Source organism: Ahaetulla prasina, chromosome 10 (genome assembly GCF_028640845.1).
Source record: "Ahaetulla prasina isolate Xishuangbanna chromosome 10, ASM2864084v1, whole genome shotgun sequence".
NCBI classification, from domain to species: Eukaryota; Metazoa; Chordata; class Lepidosauria; order Squamata; family Colubridae; genus Ahaetulla; species Ahaetulla prasina.
Window position 1 is genome coordinate 31,447,353 of NC_080548.1, and position 20,416 is coordinate 31,467,768.

A 20,416-nucleotide genomic window follows, 5' to 3' on the forward strand; every position below is an offset into this window, starting at 1 on the left:
AGTTCAGTCCTAGGTAGAGGCAGATATTTCGCTCTCTCTGGGCACAATGAGATTATATCTGCTGGAAAAAAACCTCCACATTGGCGACCGGAAGGGCATCCGTCCAGTAAACAATCAACTCCATTCAGTTGCCCATACTCCATTCCAATGCAAGGGATTGTGGGGTCATTAAAAGAAGATGTACCGGTTGGGTTGAGGATTTCAGTTCTTCCTTTCCCATCCTCACGTCCTCCCATCTGCTTTGTCGTCCAATTGCTGCTTCTCTGTTCTTTTTTTTGGCTAGGAATATAATGAACAACAAAGTCTTCTACCAGCACCCCAACTTGATGAGGGCCCTGGGAATGCATGAGACCGTCATGGAGGTGATGGTGAATGTTCTAGGAGGAGGAGACTCAAAGGTAAGAGGCCTTGTTTTTTGACCAGTCAATGCTGTAGTGCTGGGGTCTCCAACCTTGGCAAATTTAAGACTTGTGGACTTCAACTCCTAGAGAACTTTGGGAGTTGGAGTCCACAAGTCTTAAAGTTGCCAAGGTTGGAGACACTTGCTTTAATGCCCCATCGGACCCCCATTCTTGGAAACAAGAGGTACCGCAAGATTCATCACTGAATCCTTTATTTTTAAGAGAAAACTGGAAACCACTTGTCCAAAGTGCTTGAGCAAGGGGTTGGATTAGAAGACCTCCGAGGATCCTTCCAGCTCTCTATTCTGATGGTAATAGCTGGACCACATTTTTCAACATTTCCCCATTTAAAAAAAAAATAATAAGTGGAAAAAACATATCCTGAGCTTCAAGGAGGATATTTCAGACAGCGTGTTCTCCTTGCTAGGTTGTCTACCTTTCCTTAAAAACCTTTGTATTTGATATTATTTTAAGCTAAAACTCTCTCTTTAGGTCATTGTTTCAGAGATATTTCCTTACCTAAGCCAAGAAACAGAAAGACTGAGGGCAGGTAGCAGGAGCAGGAGCAACTTCTGAACTCCTGCTGACTTCTCCATTGAGTTTACTTGTGGGAATCTGGCAGGGAACATTGGAAATCTCCCCTTTCCCCTTCCCGTACAGGCAGATAAGTGAGAGCAAGGGATTGCTAGACTGGCTGGGAAACTGTCACAGAACAGTGAAAATGAAGATCACCTGACTGCAAAAGTAGCCCAGCCATGCAGAAACAGCCAGTTAGCCCTGAAATAGCCACAACGTCCCCAAATTTCACCCCCACAGGGAGGTCATGGGTCTTGGACTTTGGATACTTTCCCTAAGTTAGCCCATTTTTTGAGATACCTTGATTCAAAAATTCTTGCCCTACGATGCACCGTTTCACCCAGGTGTAAAGTTCATGACAGCGAGAGCTTGAGTAGCATGCAGCTAGCGGAAAATGGCTTGATGGTGCAGGCGCACCTTCAAGCCATCAAGGAACCTCCCTCTCATCCCGTAAACAGGAGATCCGCTTCCCTAAAATGGTGACCAACTGTTGCCGCTTCCTGTGCTACTTCTGCCGCATCAGTCGCCAGAACCAGCGTTCCATGTTTGACCATCTCAGCTACCTGCTGCAGAATAGCGGGATCGGCCTTGGTGAGTTGCTGTCAGGGGTGGGCTCTACTTACCCTTACTACCGGTTCGCAACGGGATCGCGCAGAAGCTTCTGCGCATGCGCAGATCGTATTAGACAACATCTGGGTGGGTGGGCAGAGCCCCCCCCCCGGTTTTACTACCGGTTCGCAAGAACCGGATCGAACCTAGGGCAACCCACCAGCGATTGCTGTGCTTGGGAAACAGCCTGGGTTGCAATGGAGACGATCAACACCAGGGATGATCGATACACTATTAAGGATATTGACTCTTACTAGAGAGAGCAAAAAGCCGGCAGGTTAGCATTGAACCTGTTTGGGGCCTTGTGATGTAAACCCCAAAATTTTCCCACATAGTTTGAAATATTTTATTGGGGTTTTGAAATTTGTTTGAAGTTTGATGCAAGGGAGAGTAGTGTGATCGTAATGCCCTGTTCTCAGGTGGCATTGCCAGGTTGCTACAACCTCTGGGGCACTACTAAGTTCACTGATGGAACTCCCTCCCTCCCTTCCCTTCCTGTCTCTTTCCATCCATCCATCATCTACCATCTATTCCTTCCTGCCTTCCTGCCTTCCTTCCTCCATCCATCATCTGCCATCTATCATTTACCATCTATTCCTTCCTTCCTTCCTTCTTTCCTTCCTTCCTTCCTTCTTCCCTTCCTTCCTTCCTCCATCCATCATCTGCCATCTCTCATCTACCATCTATTCCTTCCGCCCTCCCTCCCTCCTTTTCTTCCTTCCTTCCTCCCTCCATCCATCATCTGCCATCTATCATCTACCATCTATTCCTTCCTTCCTTATCCATGCATCTATCTATCTACTCCTCCCTTCCTTCCTGTCTCTTTCCATCCATCCATCATCTACCATCTATTCCTTCCTGCCTTCCTGCCTTCCTTCCTCCATCCATCATCTGCCATCTATCATTTACCATCTATTCCTTCCTTCCTTCCTTCTTCCTTCCTTCCTTCTTCCCTTCCTTCCTTCCTCCATCCATCATCTGCCATCTCTCATCTACCATCTATTCCTTCCGCCCTCCCTCCCTCCTTTTCTTCCTTCCTTCCTTCCTCCATCCATCATCTGCCATCTATCATCTACCATCTATTCCTTCCTTCCTTCCTTATCCATGCATCTATCTATCTACTCCTCCCTTCCTCCCTCCCTCCTACCCTCCCTTCCTTCCTTTTCCATCCATCCATCCCTCCATCCATCCATCCATCCATCCATCCATCCATCTATTCCTCCCTCCCTTCCTTCTTTTTCCATCCATCCATCCATCCATCCATCCATCCATCTATTCCTCCCTCCCTTCCTTCCTTATCCACCCACCCACCCACCCATCCATTCCTCCCTCCCTCCCTTCCTTATCCATCCATCCATCTATCTGTCTACCTATCTATTCCTCCCTCCCTTCCTTCCTTCTCTTCCAGGAATGCGAGGATCCACGCCCTTGGATGTGGCTGCTGCTTCGGTCATCGATAACAATGAGCTGGCCCTGGCTTTGCAGGAGCAAGATCTGGAAAAGGTAGCATTGCCCAATTAAGCGGATGCCAACACTGCAGGGATGGGCAGCAAAGAATATCCCACTCATATCCCAGAGGGAGAAGGAGGCCCTGAGGCTCCCTGTTCAGGGCAGGAATCCCAGTGGAGGCACCTCAGACTCATGATGTTACCTAGTTTGGTAATGAAACGTCTGTAAGAAAACTCCCAAGCTCAGAGAGTACCAAGGACCCCACAATCCTCCTCCTCCTGTTGTTCACAAACCCCGCTCTCTTGATGATGTTACCTAGCTGGGTGATGAAACATCTGCAAGAAAACTGCCAAACTCAGAGAGCACCCAGGGCCTCATAGTTCAACCTTGAACCTCATTCTCTTTTATTGGCAACATCCTTTCTAGCAATAGCACTTATATACCGCTTTACAGTGCTTTACAGCCCTCTCTAAGCAGTTTTACAGAGTCAGCCTCTTGCCCCCCAACAATCTGGGTCCCCGTTTGACCCACCTCGGAAGGACGAAAGGCTGAGTCAACCTTGAGCCTGGTGAGATTTGAAGATTTGGTGAGATTCTACCTTCATTCAATCTCTGATTATGGTCAGGATATTATGTGGATAGGCCCTTCCATTCTGAGAAGTTATAGAATAGAATAGAATAGAATAGAATAGAATAGAATAGAATAGAATAGAATAGAATAGAATAGAATAGAATAGAATAGAATAGAATAGAATAGAATTTTATTGGCCAAGTGTGATTGGACACACAAGGAATTTGTCTTGGTGCATATGCTCTCAGTGTACATAAAAGAAAAGATACGTTCATCAAGGTACAACATTTACAACACAATTGATGGTCAATATATCAATATAAATCATAAGGATTGCCAGCAACAAGTTATAGTCATACAGTCATAAGTGGAAAGAGATTGGTGATGGGAACTATGAGAAGATTAATAGTAGTGCAGATTTAGTAAATAGTCTGACAGTGTTGAGGGAATTATTTGTTTAGCAGAGTGATGGCCTTCGGGAAAAAACTGTTCTTGTGTCTAGTTGTTCTGGGGTGCAGTGCTCTATAGCGTCGTTTTGAGGGTAGGAGTTGAAACAGTTTATGTCCAGGATGCGAGGGGTCTGTAAATATTTTCACGGCCCTCTTCTTGATTCGTGCAGTATACAGGTCCTCAATGGAAGGCAGGTTGGTAGCCATTGTTTTTTCTGCAGTTCTAATTATCCTCTGAAGTCTGTTATGAAATGGTTCCTTCGATCAGCTGTGCTCACTTTGGATGGATTTGCTCTGATAGGAGCTCTGTGGAGCCCAGTGGAAATCTTGAGATGTTTTTTTTTTCTCCTCACCTCCGTAGGTAGTGACCTACCTTGCTGGCACAGGCCTCCAGAGTTGTCCCATGTTGCTCTCCAAGGGATATCCTGACATCGGTTGGAACCCTTGTGGAGGCGAGCGTTACCTGGATTTCCTGCGCTTCACCGTCTTCGTCAACGGTGAGTTGGGAGGCCAACGTGGTCACATACCGAGACAGGTCTAGGGCATGTCTTCTATCCATAAGAAGGTTGGAGTCACTAAAGGAGGATTCGGGGAAACCCAATTCTGCAACTTACCCTTCCAGAGTACATGGGAGCTAAGTTGTGGTCCCTCTATCCGTCCATTCATCCAACCAACCAACCAACCAGGTTGTATAGCTGCCCAACTCACCTCTATAACAAAAATACATCCGTCATAATTATACAATTCAATGTCATTCTGACAGTACATAATTCTTAACTTTGTACATCTATTCCCACATATTCCTCCTTATATCGACGTATTTAAACACATTTTGAATCTTATTTTATTCTATACGTTCCTTGTTTTTAATTTCTATCCGTTGATACCAATTTTCCCAAGTTAAATAGTATTTAAAAAATCTTTGAAAATCCATCACATAATAAAATCCATTAAAAAAACACCCACCCCAATGGCAGCATCAATACAAACACTTGATGGGCTTCATCTCCATTCAGAGTCCCCAGGCCAGCTGACAAAACTATTGTATTTTTCAGACTATAAGACGCACCTAAATTTAGAAGAGGAAATCAGCAATAAAAAGTTTTTGGCCTTTACCAGCCTTTTTTAGCCCATTTTCAGGCTTTTTAATGCCTGTTTTCTAGGCTTTTTTCAGCCCGTTTTTTAGGCTTTTTTTAAACCCGTTTTCAAGGCTTTTTTGGCCCATTTTTGAGGCTTTTTAATGCCTGTTTTCTAGGCTTTTTTCAGCCCGTTTTTTAGGCTTTTTAAAAACCCGTTTTCAAAGCTTTTTTTCAGCCCGTTTTTTAGGCTTTTTTTTTTAACCCATTTTCAAGGTTTTTTTGGCCCATTTCTGAGGCTTTTTTCAGGCCATTTTTTTCGGAAAAAATGGCCTGAAAAAAGCCTTGAAAACGGGCTGAAAAAAGCCCTGAAAACAGGCTTGAAAAAGGCCTGAAAATGGATCATGCAGAGGCCAAAAAAACGGTCAGCAGGTGGCAATATTCGGTCTATAAGACACACAGACATTTTCACCCCCTTTGGGGAGGCAAAAAAAAAGTGCGCCTTATAGTTCAAAAAATACGGTACATTTTTAAGCCCCCTTGGAAAAGCAGAGCCAATGGTTAGGGACCAACCGTATCTCGGGAGGGGTGATGTTCTATAAAGGAGGGGCCACCCCTAGGAAAGCCCTTTTTCCTGGTCCCACCAGATGACGACCCCTAATCAACGGCACCCATAACACGCCTTGCCTTTCCATCCTGGTGGACCAGGTTGATGTCATAGGGGACAGGTGATCCTTTAAATAACCTTTTCATCTCCGTGTTGCTTCTCTGGGTTTCTGGGGCAATCGGTTTAGTCCCGTAGTCAGGGGTCTCCAACCTTGGCAACTTTAAGACTTGTGGACTCCAACTCCCAGAATTCCTCAGGCAGACGTGTCTGTTTCTCTTCCCACCAAAGTGGAGAGATTGCAGAGGAAGGGATTACAAGAGAGTAAGCAAAGCTGGCTGAGGAATTCTGGGAGTTGAAGTCCACAAGTCTTAAAGTTGCCAAGGTTGGAGACTCCTGCCGTAGGTCTCCCTGAAGTCCTTCTCCTTCCATAGGTGAAAGCGTGGAGGAGAACGCCAACGTGGTGGTGCGCCTGCTGATCCGTCGCCCCGAGTGCTTTGGCCCGGCCCTGCGTGGGGAAGGAGGCAACGGCCTGCTGGCGGCCATAGAAGAAGCCATCCAGATCTCTCAGGATCCTGCCCGGGATGGGCCAACTGTCAAGAAAGATCGCCGAAGGGAATTGTGCGTGAAGGACTCACTGGAAGGCGGTGGGAGGAGAAAGCTGTTGTATAATTTGGAAGTTTAACAGATTAACTCTGTTAATCTGCAATTGACAAAAGATAGGGAGGAATACACAATGGACTGTAGGTGGGATCTTCTATTTTAATCCATTAACTACTTCCAGAATGGCACGCTCTCATAAATAATGCTTCTCTCTCTCCCATTCCTCTCTCCCCCCCCCCCCGCTCTCTCGCTCCCAGATTTGGGGGAGAAGAAACTCACGAGGAGTACCGGGTCCATTTGGGCAACGCCATCATGTCCTTCTACGCTGCCCTCATTGATCTGCTGGGACGCTGCGCCCCCGAGATGCACGTAAGGGTCCCTCTCTTACTCTTCACTCCTTTCCCCATCCTCCTCTTCCTCCTCCCCACAAATCCCTACTCCTTTCTAGCACCGATGATGTTACCTAGCTGGGTAATGAAACATCTGCAACGAAACCGCCAAGCTCAGAGAGCACCAAGGAGCGCTCATTTCAATCCTGAGCTACAAACATTCTCCTTGATTGGAACAGTTATAAGTCAAGGACTACCTGTAAAGCATTCGCAGGTTTTGGCCATGGACAACATCTCACCTCCTGCTGATCGCATCTCTTTGCAGAATGGCCCCATCTTCTCTAGCTTTCTTTTACCCCCAAACTGGCCTTTTTTTGGATTACAAAAATCCTTTTTTGGATTCTGCTAGAAGCTCACCCTGTCTCCCTTTCTCTGGCTTCCTCTCTGAGCAGCTCATCCAAGCTGGGAAAGGAGAAGCCCTCCGGATCAGGGCCATCTTGCGTTCCTTAGTGCCCATTGAAGACCTTGTTGGAGTCATCAGCCTCCCGCTGCAGATCCCTTCGTTTGGCAAAGGTAGGTTGGCCCTCTGGGCAGCAAAGTATCCGTAGGAGGTTCTACTTCCTGCTCCTAGACTTAGTTCATCTTGGTATCTATTGCCCATTTGTGGTGGGACCATCGGCTGAAGGGGAGGGCGCCCTACCAGGTGGAGTGAAGAGAGATTCCAGCATTGAGTCTGTTAGGGCAGGGGTCTGCAAACTTGGCTCTTTTAAGACTTGTGGACTTCAACTCCCAGAGTTCCTCAGCCAGCTTTGCTGGCTGAGGGACTCTGGGATTTGAAGTCCACAAGTCTTAAAAGAGCCAAGTTTGCAGACCCCTGCGTTAGGGGAATGAAACATCAAAGATCAAAGTCTTAGGTCTATATCTGCCGTTTCCCAAGTGAAGTCAGACAGCCTGGGAAGATTCTTGTAATGTAGGCGACCAGCAATGAAATACCTGTTTCAGCCTCTCAGTGGTTGCTTGTGTAGGAAAAGAGTGGGCAGAACTGGGGGACCAAGTTCAACGTGTTACCGCTTAGAGTCGTTACATTTCTCACAAGCACTCCAGATCCAACCTGTCTTGAATTCCACTGACCGGGGGTGAAATCCAGCAGGTTCTGACAGGTTCTGGAGAACTGGTAGCAGAAATTTTGAGCAGTTTGGGGAACCGGTAGCAGAAATTTTGAGTGGTTTGGAGAACCGGCAAATACCATCTCTGGCTGGCCTCAGAGTGGGGTGGGAATAGAGATTTTGCAATATCCTTCCCCTGGAGTGGGGTGGGAATGGAGATTTTGCAGTATCCTTCCCCTGCCACGCCCACCACCAAGCCACGCCCACAGAACCACAGTAAAAAAAAATTGGATTTCACCACTGCCACTGACCCAGATGTGATGCCAATTGAGTATTGGACTTTAGTTGACTAGATTCACGTCAGGCACAAAGGATCAGGACCGTACGTTGAGTGGCAGTTCATAAGATCGATTGCTCAAGTCTATACACAAGAAGTCTGGTCAATAGTAAATTGGCGCTAGGTAAGGGTCAACGGAATTCAAGCAGGGTTGGATTTTTGACTGGTTTGTGGCAACGTAATGACTCTAAGTTAATGGCACACTTAACTCCGCTCCCCTAACTCTGCCTGCTTTTCTCCTACGTTTTGTGCTTGATACCACTTGAGCTTCATTCCTTGCAAAGTCTGCCTTTCCCTCCTCTCCACAGCCGCTACCCCCACCTCCATCTCCTCTGATTTATAATCTGCCCTTCCCGCTCTAGATGGCAGTGTCATTGAACCCAAGATGTCAGCCAGCTTCGTGCCTGACCACAAGGCGCCCATGGTGTTGTTTCTGGACCGTGTGTACGGCATCGAGAACCAGGACTTCCTCCTCCATGTCCTGGAAGTAGGTTTTCTGCCTGACATGAGAGCTGCAGCCTCCTTGGACACAGTAAGTAGCTCTGGGACAGGATGACATCATCACAACATTCAAAACTATACACATTGGGTTTAGTCTGGCAAGAGTCCGTCTGTTGGATGCAAGGAAATAAAAAAACAACCCTGAACTTTGGTTGAATTGCTCTTTGTTATTCCTGGGTTTTAACCTGATGGCTCTGAAAAGCTGGATTTGGCCATGATGTGCCTTGGTCGTGCCATGGCATCCTGTCTCTCTTTCTCTCCATCAAATGTCCCTCATGGCTTCTCCTTCCCACAGGCTTCCTTTAGCACCACAGAGATGGCCCTGGCCATGAACCGCTACCTCTGCCTGGCTGTGATGCCGCTCATCACCAAATGCGCCCCTCTCTTTGCTGGCACTGAGCACCGGGCTATTATGGTGGATTCCATGTTGCACACCATCTACCGGCTGTCTCGTGGTCGCTCCCTTACCAAGGCCCAGCGTGACGTCATTGAAGAGTGCCTCATGGCGCTGTGCAAGTAAGGAGAAGAATGTAGGAGAAGGAGTGGGAGAACCCGGGGGCGGCGTTAAAAGAGGACTCAGCCTGGAATCACTACGTAGCCACAAGCGGACTAAACCCCACTTCCTTTTAATTCCGTTGACCCTTATCTAACTCCAAGCAGATACTAGCCATTAGCTCAGAAAGTGCATAGGCCCTTTAGCAATAAAATAGTTTAATTGGGCCTTCACATGTAGACGCGGTCTTTCATGCCTGACAAAGAGTCAGGAATTTGTGGATCAGCTCAGACATTCCTGCGCCGTGGCAGCTTCTTCTGTGTAGCTTGGCCCTTGAACGTGAGAACTTCCAATGACCATCCCTGCAAGTGTCTTGAGGGACGCAGTGGCTCAGGGGCTAAAGGCATTGAGCTTGTCGATCGAAAGGTCGGCAGCTCAGCGGTTCAAATCCCTAGTGCTGCCGTGTAACGGGGTGAGCTCCCGTGACTTGTCCCAGCTTCTGCCAACCTAGCAGTTTCGAAAGCACGTAAAAATGCAAGTAGAAAACCAGGGACCACCTTTGGTGGGAAGGTAACAGCGTTCCCTGTGCCTTTGGCATTGAGTCATGCCGGCCACATGACCACGGAGACGTCTTCGGACAGCACTGGCTCTTTGGCTTTGAAATGGAGATGAGCACCGCCCCCTAGAGTCAGGAATGACTAGCACGTATGTGCGAGGGGAACCTTTATCTTTACCTTACAAGTTTCTCTCCCTCTTTCTCCTTAAATTCCTTCCAGCTGGCGACCTCCAAAGTTTCCTACTTAAAAGGAATTAGGAACCTCTTCTGTTTTTCCATCCTTAACCAATCAGGATAATTTTTTTTTTTAAAAAAAGGGGGAAATCTTTAGAGAGAAACACAGGAAAACAACATAACATGAAATTCTGCCATTTAGACCTACGGTAGCATCATCTGGAGGCAACTGAATCGCCCGCCAAAAGGAGAAACTCATCATTCTTTTATAAAATACCTCTTTGGCTCTGCTTACTTATTGCCCTTCTTGTCCTTCAAGGTATATAAGGCCTTCCATGCTCCAACATCTTCTCCGACGGCTGGTGTTTGATGTGCCCATCCTCAATGAATTTGCCAAAATGCCTCTCAAGGTAAGAAACCATCGCCATAGAACCATATTAGGTAAAGGATTAGCAAATGCATTGCCACAACAGGCCAACATGCAATACTTGTGTTCTGTTTCCCTCCCCCAATACTCCCAACAAAGAGTCAGTCAAAGGCCTTCTTTTCTAATTTATTTACATAGATAAATGTTCTGGCCACGTCTACCCACGGGCCTGCCAAGTCTCTGGAGATAACTAGGAAATTATAGATAAGGCCAGAGTTACTCACGAATATATTCTTCCCTCCATTGATACAGTTTGCCCGCGCAAATTCACTGCTTTGTCCAAGACAAAAAACCAGGAAGTTCCGCCTACTGCTTTTATAGCGTCTGTAGATGTCACTGCATGATTAATCATTCTTTGGCTTTGTCCCAACGCCTCCTCTGCTGCGCGCGCCAGTCACGTCTGCGCAGTCTTGCATCAAGCCAAAACTGTTCTTGGGGCGTTGCCAAATCAGAAGAAGGCCCTGGAGAATCAGCCTTGGCGGCCCCTCCTTTTCCCTTTGGGTGGGTGCCAGGGAGGGAGAGGGCCCAGGAGAAGCAGGCCTTGCCAGGTCTTCTCCCTCACTTTCTGAATCATCCGAGTCCAGGAGTCCGAGTCCAGGAACCTGGGTCACAACAACTTGACTACCGTTAACTTAGATTTTTTTTTTGCATTAGGGGTGCATATTACCATATGAAACAGGACACTCTGTCTGCTGTAGCCCTCCCCAGTCTAATTGTGGCTATAAACGGTCTTCCTGCTTATGACATGTCACTTTTCCTGTTCTCTGTCCAGCTGTTGACGAATCATTACGAGCGTTGCTGGAAATATTACTGCCTTCCCACGGGTTGGGCCAACTTTGGGGTCAGCTCGGAGGAGGAGCTTCACCTCACACGGAAACTCTTCTGGGGCATCTTTGAGTCCTTGTCCCATAAGGTGAGCAGGGTGCTTATCCTTGACCTCAAGGAGGGGCTTTGAGGTCAGCCAAAACTAGGTGTTCTACAACGGATCTCCAACCTTGGCAACTTGTAAGACTTGTGGACTTCAACTCCCAGAGTTCCTCAGCCAGCAAAGCCTTCTGGGTAACTAACTTCCTCTGTACAATTGGGTGCCATCAAACTCTCGGCAATGAATGTGGAGCTCCAGGCATCTAATGGGAAGCGTTACTGGAAATGATAGTGGAATTTTAAAAAGAAAAATAGCAGAAATAGTGTCATGTCCCACTCCTCCTCTGATGGCCAGGTCGGGGAAGTCCGTATCAAGCGTGGCTGCAAAGCCTCTACAGCTTTGCCAAAGTTCTGTCAGAGTTCTCAGGGCAGGCAGGAGACCAGGATGTGACTTCAGCAATCCAAGTTAGGCTTTGCCTGACTCAGAGAATGCCAGAAAGCAGATCCTTTATATAGGCCATGGGGTGTGGCTCCATGACTCAGCACTTATCCAGGCCTGCCCCTCCCTTCCTTTTGCTGACGTCGCCTCTCTATTCTCCGGAAGTGAGGATCTCTCCAGCCTCCAGCTGTTGGTAATCTTAGCTCATGACTGGCTTCACATTCTTCAGGCTCACATGCTGTGGGGGAGGGGTTTAGTTGCTCCGTTTGTCTGGGCATGGTGCCAGGACTGGGGGCTGGAGGCACGTCAGGCCATTCGTCTTGCTCGGCCTGTCTGGGCATGGTGCCAGGGCTGGGGGCTGGAGGCATGCCAGGACATTCTTCCGCACTATCAGCGTCCGGCAGGAGATAAGAGGGGCCCGGCTGCAGCGGGGGGAGCGAGCGAGGCACAACAAATAGTCTTGTTGGGAGGAAGCATTTCAACAGACTGTATTGCCTGATTGAGCATCTTTTCTGTTTTTCCCCTGTTCAGAAATTTGACTCCGATCTGTTTAAGCTGGCCATGCCCTGCTTGTGTGCCATCGCTGGTGCCATTCCTCCAGACTACGTGGATGCCAGCTATTCTTCGAAAACTGAAAAGAAGGCTTCGGTAGACGCCGAGGGCAACTTTGACCCCAAACCTGTGGAAACACTAAAGTGAGTATGATTTACAGGAGAAAATAGCAATAACAATAGCACTTAGACTTACAGGTCGCTTTACAGTGCTTAATAGCCCTCTCTAAGCGGTTTACAGAGTCAGCCTCTTGCCCCTAACAATCTGGGTCCTCATTTTACCCACCTTGGGAAGATGGAAGGCTGAGTCAACCTTGAGCCTGGTGAGATTCGAACTGCCAAATTGCAGGCAACCGGCAGTCAGCAGAATTTAGCCTGCAATACTGCAATCTAACCGCTGCGTCACCAACCTTCTTGTTCACATTCCTTGATTGGCCAAGTTTTGCGTCAAGAAACTTAAAAGATGGTTCTCATCCCTCTGGTTTGTAAAGTAGTTTCTACCATAGACAGCAGGATTGGTAAGGGTAATGAATGTGGGTGATTGTAACCAGAAAACTAAGTATGTATTTGTGTATTAGTAAAAAGATAAATGCACCTTCTTTTTTAATCTCGCCTGGTTCGTGGCCCAGTTAGGTATTCTATCGCTGCCCCCTCCCTGACTTTGCTCTCCTGCTGTTCAGGGTCCCAAATTTGCTTCTTCCTCAGGTGAGCATTGTGTTCTTTGCTGGAAAAGAATCTTGTGGAGAAGATCTAGAAAGTCTCCAGTTAGCATCCTGTCCTTCCAACTTCCCTCTCCTGCAGTGACAGAGCAGGAACAGAACTGGTCCATCCATTGGCCATCCCTCCAAACTTCTCTCTCTCTCTCTTTCTCCTTTTCTTAGTGTCATCATCCCAGAGAAGCTGGACTCCTTCATCAACAAGTATGCCGAGTACACTCATGAGAAATGGGCCTTTGACAAGGTAAGAGCCCTTCACACAACCTCTCTAGATCCCTGAGACCTGATCTGCTGGCTTACTGGGGTCCTCAGCAAGTACTTCCTGCTCCCTGGTTGGGCATAGAAGAGCAAATATTATGCACCTTTATTATTTTTTATAAACAACTCAAGGTGATGAACATACTTACTATCCTTTCCTCCTCTTCCCCCCCCCCACCAAAAACAATCCTTTGATGTGGGTTGGGCTGAGAGTGACTGGCCCAAAGTCACCCAGCTGGCTTTCATGTCTAAGGCGGGACTAGAACTCACCATCTCTTGGTGATTGGCCCAAAGTCGCCAGCTGGCTTTCAGACCTAAATCAGGACTAGAACTCACCGTCTCCTAGTGATTGGCCCAAAATCACCCAGCTGGCTTTCATGCATAAGGCAGGACTAGAACTCCCAGTTTCCTGGTGATTGTCCCAAAGTTACTCAGCTGGTTTTCATGCCTAAGGTGGCACTAGAACTCACAGTCTGTCGATGATTGGCCCAAAGTCACCCAGCTGGTTTTCATGCCTAAGGTGGAACTATAATTCACCATCTCCTAGTGATTGGTCCAAAGTCATCCAGCCAGCTTTCATGACTAAGGTGGAACTAGAATTCCCAGTCTCCTGGTGATTGGCCCAAAATCACCCAGCCAGCTTTCATGCGTAAGGTGGAACTAGATCTCACAGTCTCCTGGTTTCTAGCTACTAGATCTCACAGATTCCTTTTTCCACAGATTCAGAATAACTGGTCCTTTGGGGAAGCAGTTGATGAGCAGGCCAAGACCAATCCTATGTTGCGTCCTTATAAAACATTCTCCGAAAAGGTAAGAGTTGCTTCACCCATTCCTCCCACCGCAAATGGGCCCAAGGATCGCCTGATTCCCCCGTGTCCATGCAGGAATGGAAGGTGAATGTGACATTTGGAGACCTTCCAGAAAAAAAGATCTTTCCTATTTAATACGTATCTCTTCTTTTCCTCCTACAGGATAAGGAAATTTACCGATGGCCCATCAAAGAGTCTCTGAAGGCCATGATTGCTTGGGAGTGGATGATTGAGAAAGCCCGCGAGGGTGACGAGGAAAAAACAGAGAAGAAAAAAACTCGCAAAGTCTCACAGACAGCCCAGGTTGGTTTCTAGAAAATTCCTTGCCGTCCATTTTTTTCTTCCTATCTTAGCTAGTATCTGAGGGTTTCCAAGTAGATGATTACTTTAGATCCATGTTTCTTAAACCTGACCACTTTAAGATGTGTGGACTTCAACTCCCAGAATTCCCTAGCCAGCCATGCTGGCTGGGGAATTCTGGGAGTTGAAATTTGACATATCTTTTTTTAAAACAGTTTATTTATATATTTTTCATTACATACATACATAAGTGCTTAATGAACAGCATATTATCTGAATCAGTTTATTTTTATACAGTCATACTCTTCCCACTACTAATTTCTACCTCTACTATCCAACCATTTATAAAACAAAGTCCCACATTCAAAAATACTCTTTGTCTTCTGTTTCTTTTATTTTTAATGTCATTCTATCCATTTCTGCACAATCTAAAATTTTTCTAATGACACTCTCTTCTGTGGGCGTTTTCTCATTTTTTTCCCAATATTGTGAATACTTGCTGCTCTCAAAACATGTAGTATTAAATATAGGTTCCCTTTATCATATTTTTCAGGTATTATGCCTAGCAAAAATATTTCTGGCTTATAAGCCAGAAGTCCCCACATCTTAAAGTTGCAGGTTTGGTGAACCCTGTCCTTAGCAGTTAGCTTTTGTCCTTAGGAACAGGGATGGTTCCTTGTGAATCTGTAAAATCACATTTTAGAAGAAAAGTTGTACCTCAAACAAAATTTTGCTTCAGGCATTTCTGCATAATGCGCGGCTTGCTCTTCAGATATAAACCTCAAGGTTATCCTGAAAAGCAGCACCACAACCGACAAAATAGCCTCCTGCATGAATCTGAATCGAGATCTCGCTGTGTTGTATATAAACAGAGAGCGAAGCCCTCTCTCTTCTAACACTGATGATGTTCCCTAGTTGGATCAAGAAACATCTGCAAGAAAACCGCCAAGCTCAGAGAGCACCAAGGACCCCACAGTCCTCCTCCTCCTCCTCTCCTCCACATACCCCACTCCCTTCTAGCACTGATGGCGTTCCCTAGTTGGGTCACAAAAAGTCTGAAAGAAAACAGCCAAGCTCAAAGAGCACTCAAGACGTCACCCGACCCCAAAAAATGAAATGAAATTTTTAAAAAATGAATAGGCAGTAGAACTGGGAATCTGGAGGATGGGAGCAGGGAGACCTAGCTAGGGAAATGAACCAGGCAAGAGAAGAATGGGGACAATGGATGTCAGGCATGCCTGTTTCTCCATTTTCCTTCAGGCCTACGACCCCAGCCATGGTTACAATCCTCAGCCAATGGATCTATCTGCAGTGACTCTCTCCCGGGAATTACAGGTGAGGATGGCTGACCTGACAGGTCAGTTCTTCTTCTTCTGACCCCATAATCCCTTGCATTGGGGTGGAGTCTGGGCAACTGAATGGAGCTAGCAGAGTGGTTACTGGCCGGATGCCCTTCCTGTCACCAATGCAGAGTTTTGTTTAGCAGAGATCTATTCTCATTGTGGCCAGAGAGAAAAATATCTGCCACTACCTAGGATCAAACTCATAGCCTCCTGGTTGTGAGGCGAGAGCTCCCCCTCTAAGCCACTGCACCACTCTCCCTACCAGCATTATAACTGTGTGTAAATTGGGATTCAGTTGGCTATGACAGGGTCCTTCCTATCCACCCTACGGGGCTCTGGTCTCTCTTCACAGGCCATGGCAGAACAGCTGGCGGAGAACTACCACAACACCTGGGGACGCAAGAAGAAGTTAGAGCTGGAAAGCAAAGGTGAGATTCTGAGCCTCGCGTTGACTTTTGAAGGATGCTGATGTTCTCTTTCCTTATTGCGCCTGCAGGGGGAAAACTCACCTGCTTTCTCTTTGTCTACAAGGAGGTGGAACCCATCCCTTGCTGGTACCGTACGACACGCTGACGGCCAAGGAGAAGGCTCGGGACCGGGAAAAAGCTCAGGAGCTGCTTAAATTCCTACAGCTAAATGGCTACGCGGTGACTCGGTAAGTGTAGAAGGAGCTTAAAAGGAGGAGAGGGCTGATCCAGGGTGTCTTCTTACAATTGCCCTGATGATGTTCCTTAGTGTGGTAATGAGACGTCTGCAAGAAAACAACCAAGCTCAGAGAGCGCCAAGTGTTCTCTCCTCCCTTTCTCCTTCTCTTCCATTCTGCAAACCCCACTCCCTTCTCGCACTGATGATGCTACCTAGTTTGGTAACTGATTAATTGTTCCCACTGTCAGGAAATTTCTCCTTAGTTCTAAGTTGCTTCTCTCCTTGATCAGTTTCTACCCATTGCTTCTTGTCCTGCCTTCAGGTGCTTTGGAGAACAGTTTGACTCCCTCTTCTTTGGGGCAGCCCCTGAGATATTGGAAGACTGCTATCATGTCTCTCCTAATCCTTCTTTTCATGAAACTAGACATACCGAGTTCCTGCAACGGTTCTTCATATGTTTTAGCCTCCAGTCCCTTAATCCAGGGGTGAAATTCAGCAGGTTCTGGAGAACCAGTAGCAGAAACTTTGAGTAGTTTGGAGAACCGGCAAATACCATCTCTGGCTGGCCCCAATGTGGGGTGGGAATGGAGATTTTGCAATATCCTTCCCCTGCCATACCCACCAAGCCAGACCACGCCCACCAAGCCATGCCCACAGAACCAGTAGTAAAAAAAATTGAATTCCATCACTGCCCTAATCATCACCGTCGTCACCTAAAGCAAAACCAAACCAACCACTTTTTGCATTAACGCAACGGTTCAGCCAAACCTTTAGCAACTTCCTGTCTTGCTCTGTGTGTGTTTTCTAGCCTCTTTTTAAAGCCTGAGCACAATCTTTTGCCATCCCCTGAATTTAAACTCCCGTCATTTCTCCCAGGGGCCTGAAGGACATGGAACTGGACACTTCATCCATTGAGAAACGCTTCGCCTTCGGATTCCTGCAGCAGCTGCTGAAATGGATGGACATCTCCCAAGAATTCATCGCCCACCTGGGTAAGAGCTGTCCTCCTTCCCCTCCTGGTTGCGGTCCTTAGCAAGTTGCTGGAAGCCGTTCCTTGGGCTCCATAGCATTATCCCATGATTTCCTGGGGAGAGGAAGATGGGGAGTGGGAAGATAGAAGAAGGCTTGGAACCCAGAATCCTACCTTGGTGATCGAAAGGTCGGCAGTTCAGCAGTCCGAATCCCTAGTGCTGCCGCATAAACGGGGTGAGCTCCCATGACTTGTCCCAGCTTCTTCCAACCTAGCAGTTCGAAAGCAGATAAAAATGCAAGTAGAAAAAATAAGGACCACTTTTGGTGGGAAAGGAACAGCGTTCCGTGCGCTGACTTGGCGTTGAGTCATGCTGACCACATGACCATGGAGACATCTTCGGACAGCGCTGGCTCTTCGGCTTTGAAACGGAGATGAGCACCGCCCCCTAGAGTCGGGAACGACTAGCACATACGTGCAAGGGGAACTTTACCGTTATTTTCTTATTTATACTGCCGGACAGAGAACAGGATCTGGTCTAGAAGCATTTAAGATACAGTCTCTGAGTTCATTTCTTCATTTTGATAATGGGAAAAACAGATAAGAAGCCATTGCTGGGCTCCTTGAATCCCGACTGGATCTACATTTTAGATGTTCCTTGGGTTCTTGAGATCACCTCTTTGGTGGTCACACAGTGCCAATTTGGGTCATCCAAGCAGAATAGCAGGATAAAGTTGTAGAGCGCTGCAGTGTTGACCTTGAAAAAAGAATGTGCCATTAGCAAAACACGAATTCAGCCCGGGAAGACAAGACCGTGTGAGAAATAAACTCAAGATTGCCACGCCTTGAGTCTCTTTGGTATAAGAGGGAAAGAAGGAGATAGGCTGCCCAGATTTCAAAATTCTGTTTTTATAGTCTTAAGCCAGTTTAAGTAGACTTTTTGTATTTCTTGGAGCAGGGGTCTCCAACCTGGGTCCCTTGAAGACTTGTGGACTTCAACTCCCGGAGTCCCTCAGCCAGCAAACTTGGAGGTCATCTAGTCCAGGGGTCTCCAACCTGGGTCCCTTGAAGACTTGTGGACTTCAACTCCCAGAGTCCCTCAGCCAGCAAAGCTTGGAGGTCATCTAGTCCAGGGGTCTCCAACCTGGGTCCCTTGAAGACTTGTGGACTTCAACTCCCAGAGTCCCTCAGCCAGCAAAGCTTGGAGGTCATCTAGTCCAGGGGTCTCCAACCTTGGTCCCTTTAAGACTTGTGGACTTCAACTCCCAGAGTCCCTCAGCCAGCAAAGCTTGGAGGTCATCTAGTCCAGGGGTCTCCAACCTTGGTCCCTTGAAGACTTGTGGACTTCAACTCCCAGAGTCCCTCAGCCAGCAAAGCTTGGAGGTCATCTAGTCCAGGGGTCTCCAACCTTGGTCCCTTTAAGACTTGTGGACTTCAACTCCCAGAGTCCCTCAGCCAGCAAAGCTTGGAGGTCATCTAATCCAGGGGTCTCCAACCTTGGTCCCTTTAAGACTTGTGGACTTCAACTCCCAGAGTCCCTCAGCCAGCAAAGCTTGGAGGTCATCTAGTCCAGGGGTCTCCAACCTTGGTCCCTTTAAGACTTGTGGACTTCAACTCCCAGAGTCTCTCAGCCAGCAAAGCTTGGAGGTCATCTAGTCCAGGGGTCTCCAACCTTGGTCCCTTGAAGACTTGTGGACTTCAACTCCCAGAGTCCCTCAGCCAGCAAAGCTTGGAGGTCATCTAGTCCAGGGGTCTCCAACCTTGGTCCCTTGAAGACTTGTGGACTTCAACTCCCAGAGTCCCTCAGCCAGCAAAGCTTGTGGACTTGTGGACTTCAAGGGACCAAGGTTGGAGACCCCTGTCTTGGAGGGTCTATTTCCTGATCTTTTTTTGTCCCCACTCTAGAGGCTGTGGTGAGCAGCGGACGAGTAGAGAAATCCCCCCATGAGCAGGAGATCAAGTTCTTCGCCAAGGTAAATCTGCCTTTGCGGTTTTCTTTATTTTATGTTACTGTTGGGTCAAGAAGACGGACGGACGGATGGATGGATGGAGAGCGAGAGAGAGCAGGACAATAAATAGTGGCTGGAAACTAATCAAAGAGAGAAGCAAGCTGGAATTAAGGAGAAACTTCCTCAAAGTGAGGACAATTAACCAGTGGAACAGCTTGCCACCGGAAATCGTGGGCGCTCGATCACTGGAGGTTTTTAAGAAAACTGGATAGTCAGTTGTCTGAGATAGTATAGGTTCTCCTGCTTGAGCAGAGGGCCGGGCTAGATCTCCAAGGTCCCTAACAGCTCTATTTTATTTATAAATATTCATAAATTGACAGATAATATTATTATTATTTTATTATTATTTATTTGATTTTTATACCGCCCTTCTCCCGAAGGACTCAGGGCGGTGTACAGGCAAAATAAAACAAACAATACAAAGTACAATTTAAAATGCAATTTAAAAAACTTATTTAAATTAGCCTGAAAATTTAAAAATTTACCATACACTAAAAAACCCCATTTAAAATTAATAAAAATTTGACATTTAAAATTCAATTCAAGCCAGCCCCGCGCGGATAAAAAGGTGTGTCTTCAGTTCGTGGCGGAAAGTCCGAAGGTCAGGTATTTGGCGTAAACCTGGGGGAAGCTCGTTCCAGAGTGTGGGAGCCCCCACAGAGAAGGCCCTTCCCCTGGGGGCCGCCAGCCGACATTGTTTGGCGGACGGCACCCTGAGGAGTCCCTCTCTGTGAGAGCGTACGGGTCGGTGGGAGGCATGCGGTAACAGCAGGCGGTCCCGTAGGTACCCAGGCCCTAAGCCATGGAGCGCTTTAAAGATAGACATAGACATACACAGCTCCTCCAAGAGAAGGGGGCGTAGCCTTCAAGTTGCATCAGCTGCTGAGTGTTTTGCTATGACTGAAAAAACGGGGCCTTCCTTCAAATTGCTCTCCTGCTCTCATCCAAACACTCAGGGGATTCCCCAATCTTCCTCCCGCAAATCACTTGCATTCCCTTTCCAGATCCTGCTGCCCCTCATCAACCAGTACTTCACCAACCACTGCCTCTACTTCCTGTCCACCCCGGCTAAGGTCCTGGGCAGTGGAGGCCACGCCTCCAACAAGGAGAAAGAGATGATAACCAGGTGAGTGCCGGACAAGCCCAGCAGCGGCTGGCCGTTAGGCGGGTGAGTGAGCCTGCGGCGCAACCCTCAACAAAAGACGCTCCCTCCGCCATCTCATCCTGGTTTTGTGTCCTCGGCTTGGAACCT

General features: G+C 47.4%; 1 protein-coding gene across 1 annotated transcript in view; it reads left to right on the forward strand.

The window, feature by feature from the left end:
* The window catches only part of RYR1 (ryanodine receptor 1), a 170,535-nt gene that overhangs the window by 77,558 nt on the left and 72,561 nt on the right, over positions 1-20,416 (forward strand). The window contains exons 41-61 of the mRNA XM_058196238.1: positions 284-398; positions 1,436-1,568; positions 2,995-3,089; positions 4,416-4,551; positions 6,169-6,355; positions 6,595-6,706; positions 7,119-7,239; positions 8,472-8,641; positions 8,906-9,126; positions 10,153-10,243; positions 11,033-11,173; positions 12,095-12,258; positions 12,996-13,074; positions 13,809-13,898; positions 14,060-14,200; positions 15,458-15,532; positions 15,893-15,968; positions 16,072-16,195; positions 17,062-17,177; positions 19,061-19,128; positions 20,169-20,290. Of these exons, the coding sequence (XP_058052221.1) occupies positions 284-398; positions 1,436-1,568; positions 2,995-3,089; positions 4,416-4,551; positions 6,169-6,355; positions 6,595-6,706; positions 7,119-7,239; positions 8,472-8,641; positions 8,906-9,126; positions 10,153-10,243; positions 11,033-11,173; positions 12,095-12,258; positions 12,996-13,074; positions 13,809-13,898; positions 14,060-14,200; positions 15,458-15,532; positions 15,893-15,968; positions 16,072-16,195; positions 17,062-17,177; positions 19,061-19,128; positions 20,169-20,290 (2,577 nt within the window). The remainder of the gene's footprint in view (positions 1-283; positions 399-1,435; positions 1,569-2,994; positions 3,090-4,415; positions 4,552-6,168; positions 6,356-6,594; positions 6,707-7,118; positions 7,240-8,471; positions 8,642-8,905; positions 9,127-10,152; positions 10,244-11,032; positions 11,174-12,094; positions 12,259-12,995; positions 13,075-13,808; positions 13,899-14,059; positions 14,201-15,457; positions 15,533-15,892; positions 15,969-16,071; positions 16,196-17,061; positions 17,178-19,060; positions 19,129-20,168; positions 20,291-20,416) is intronic.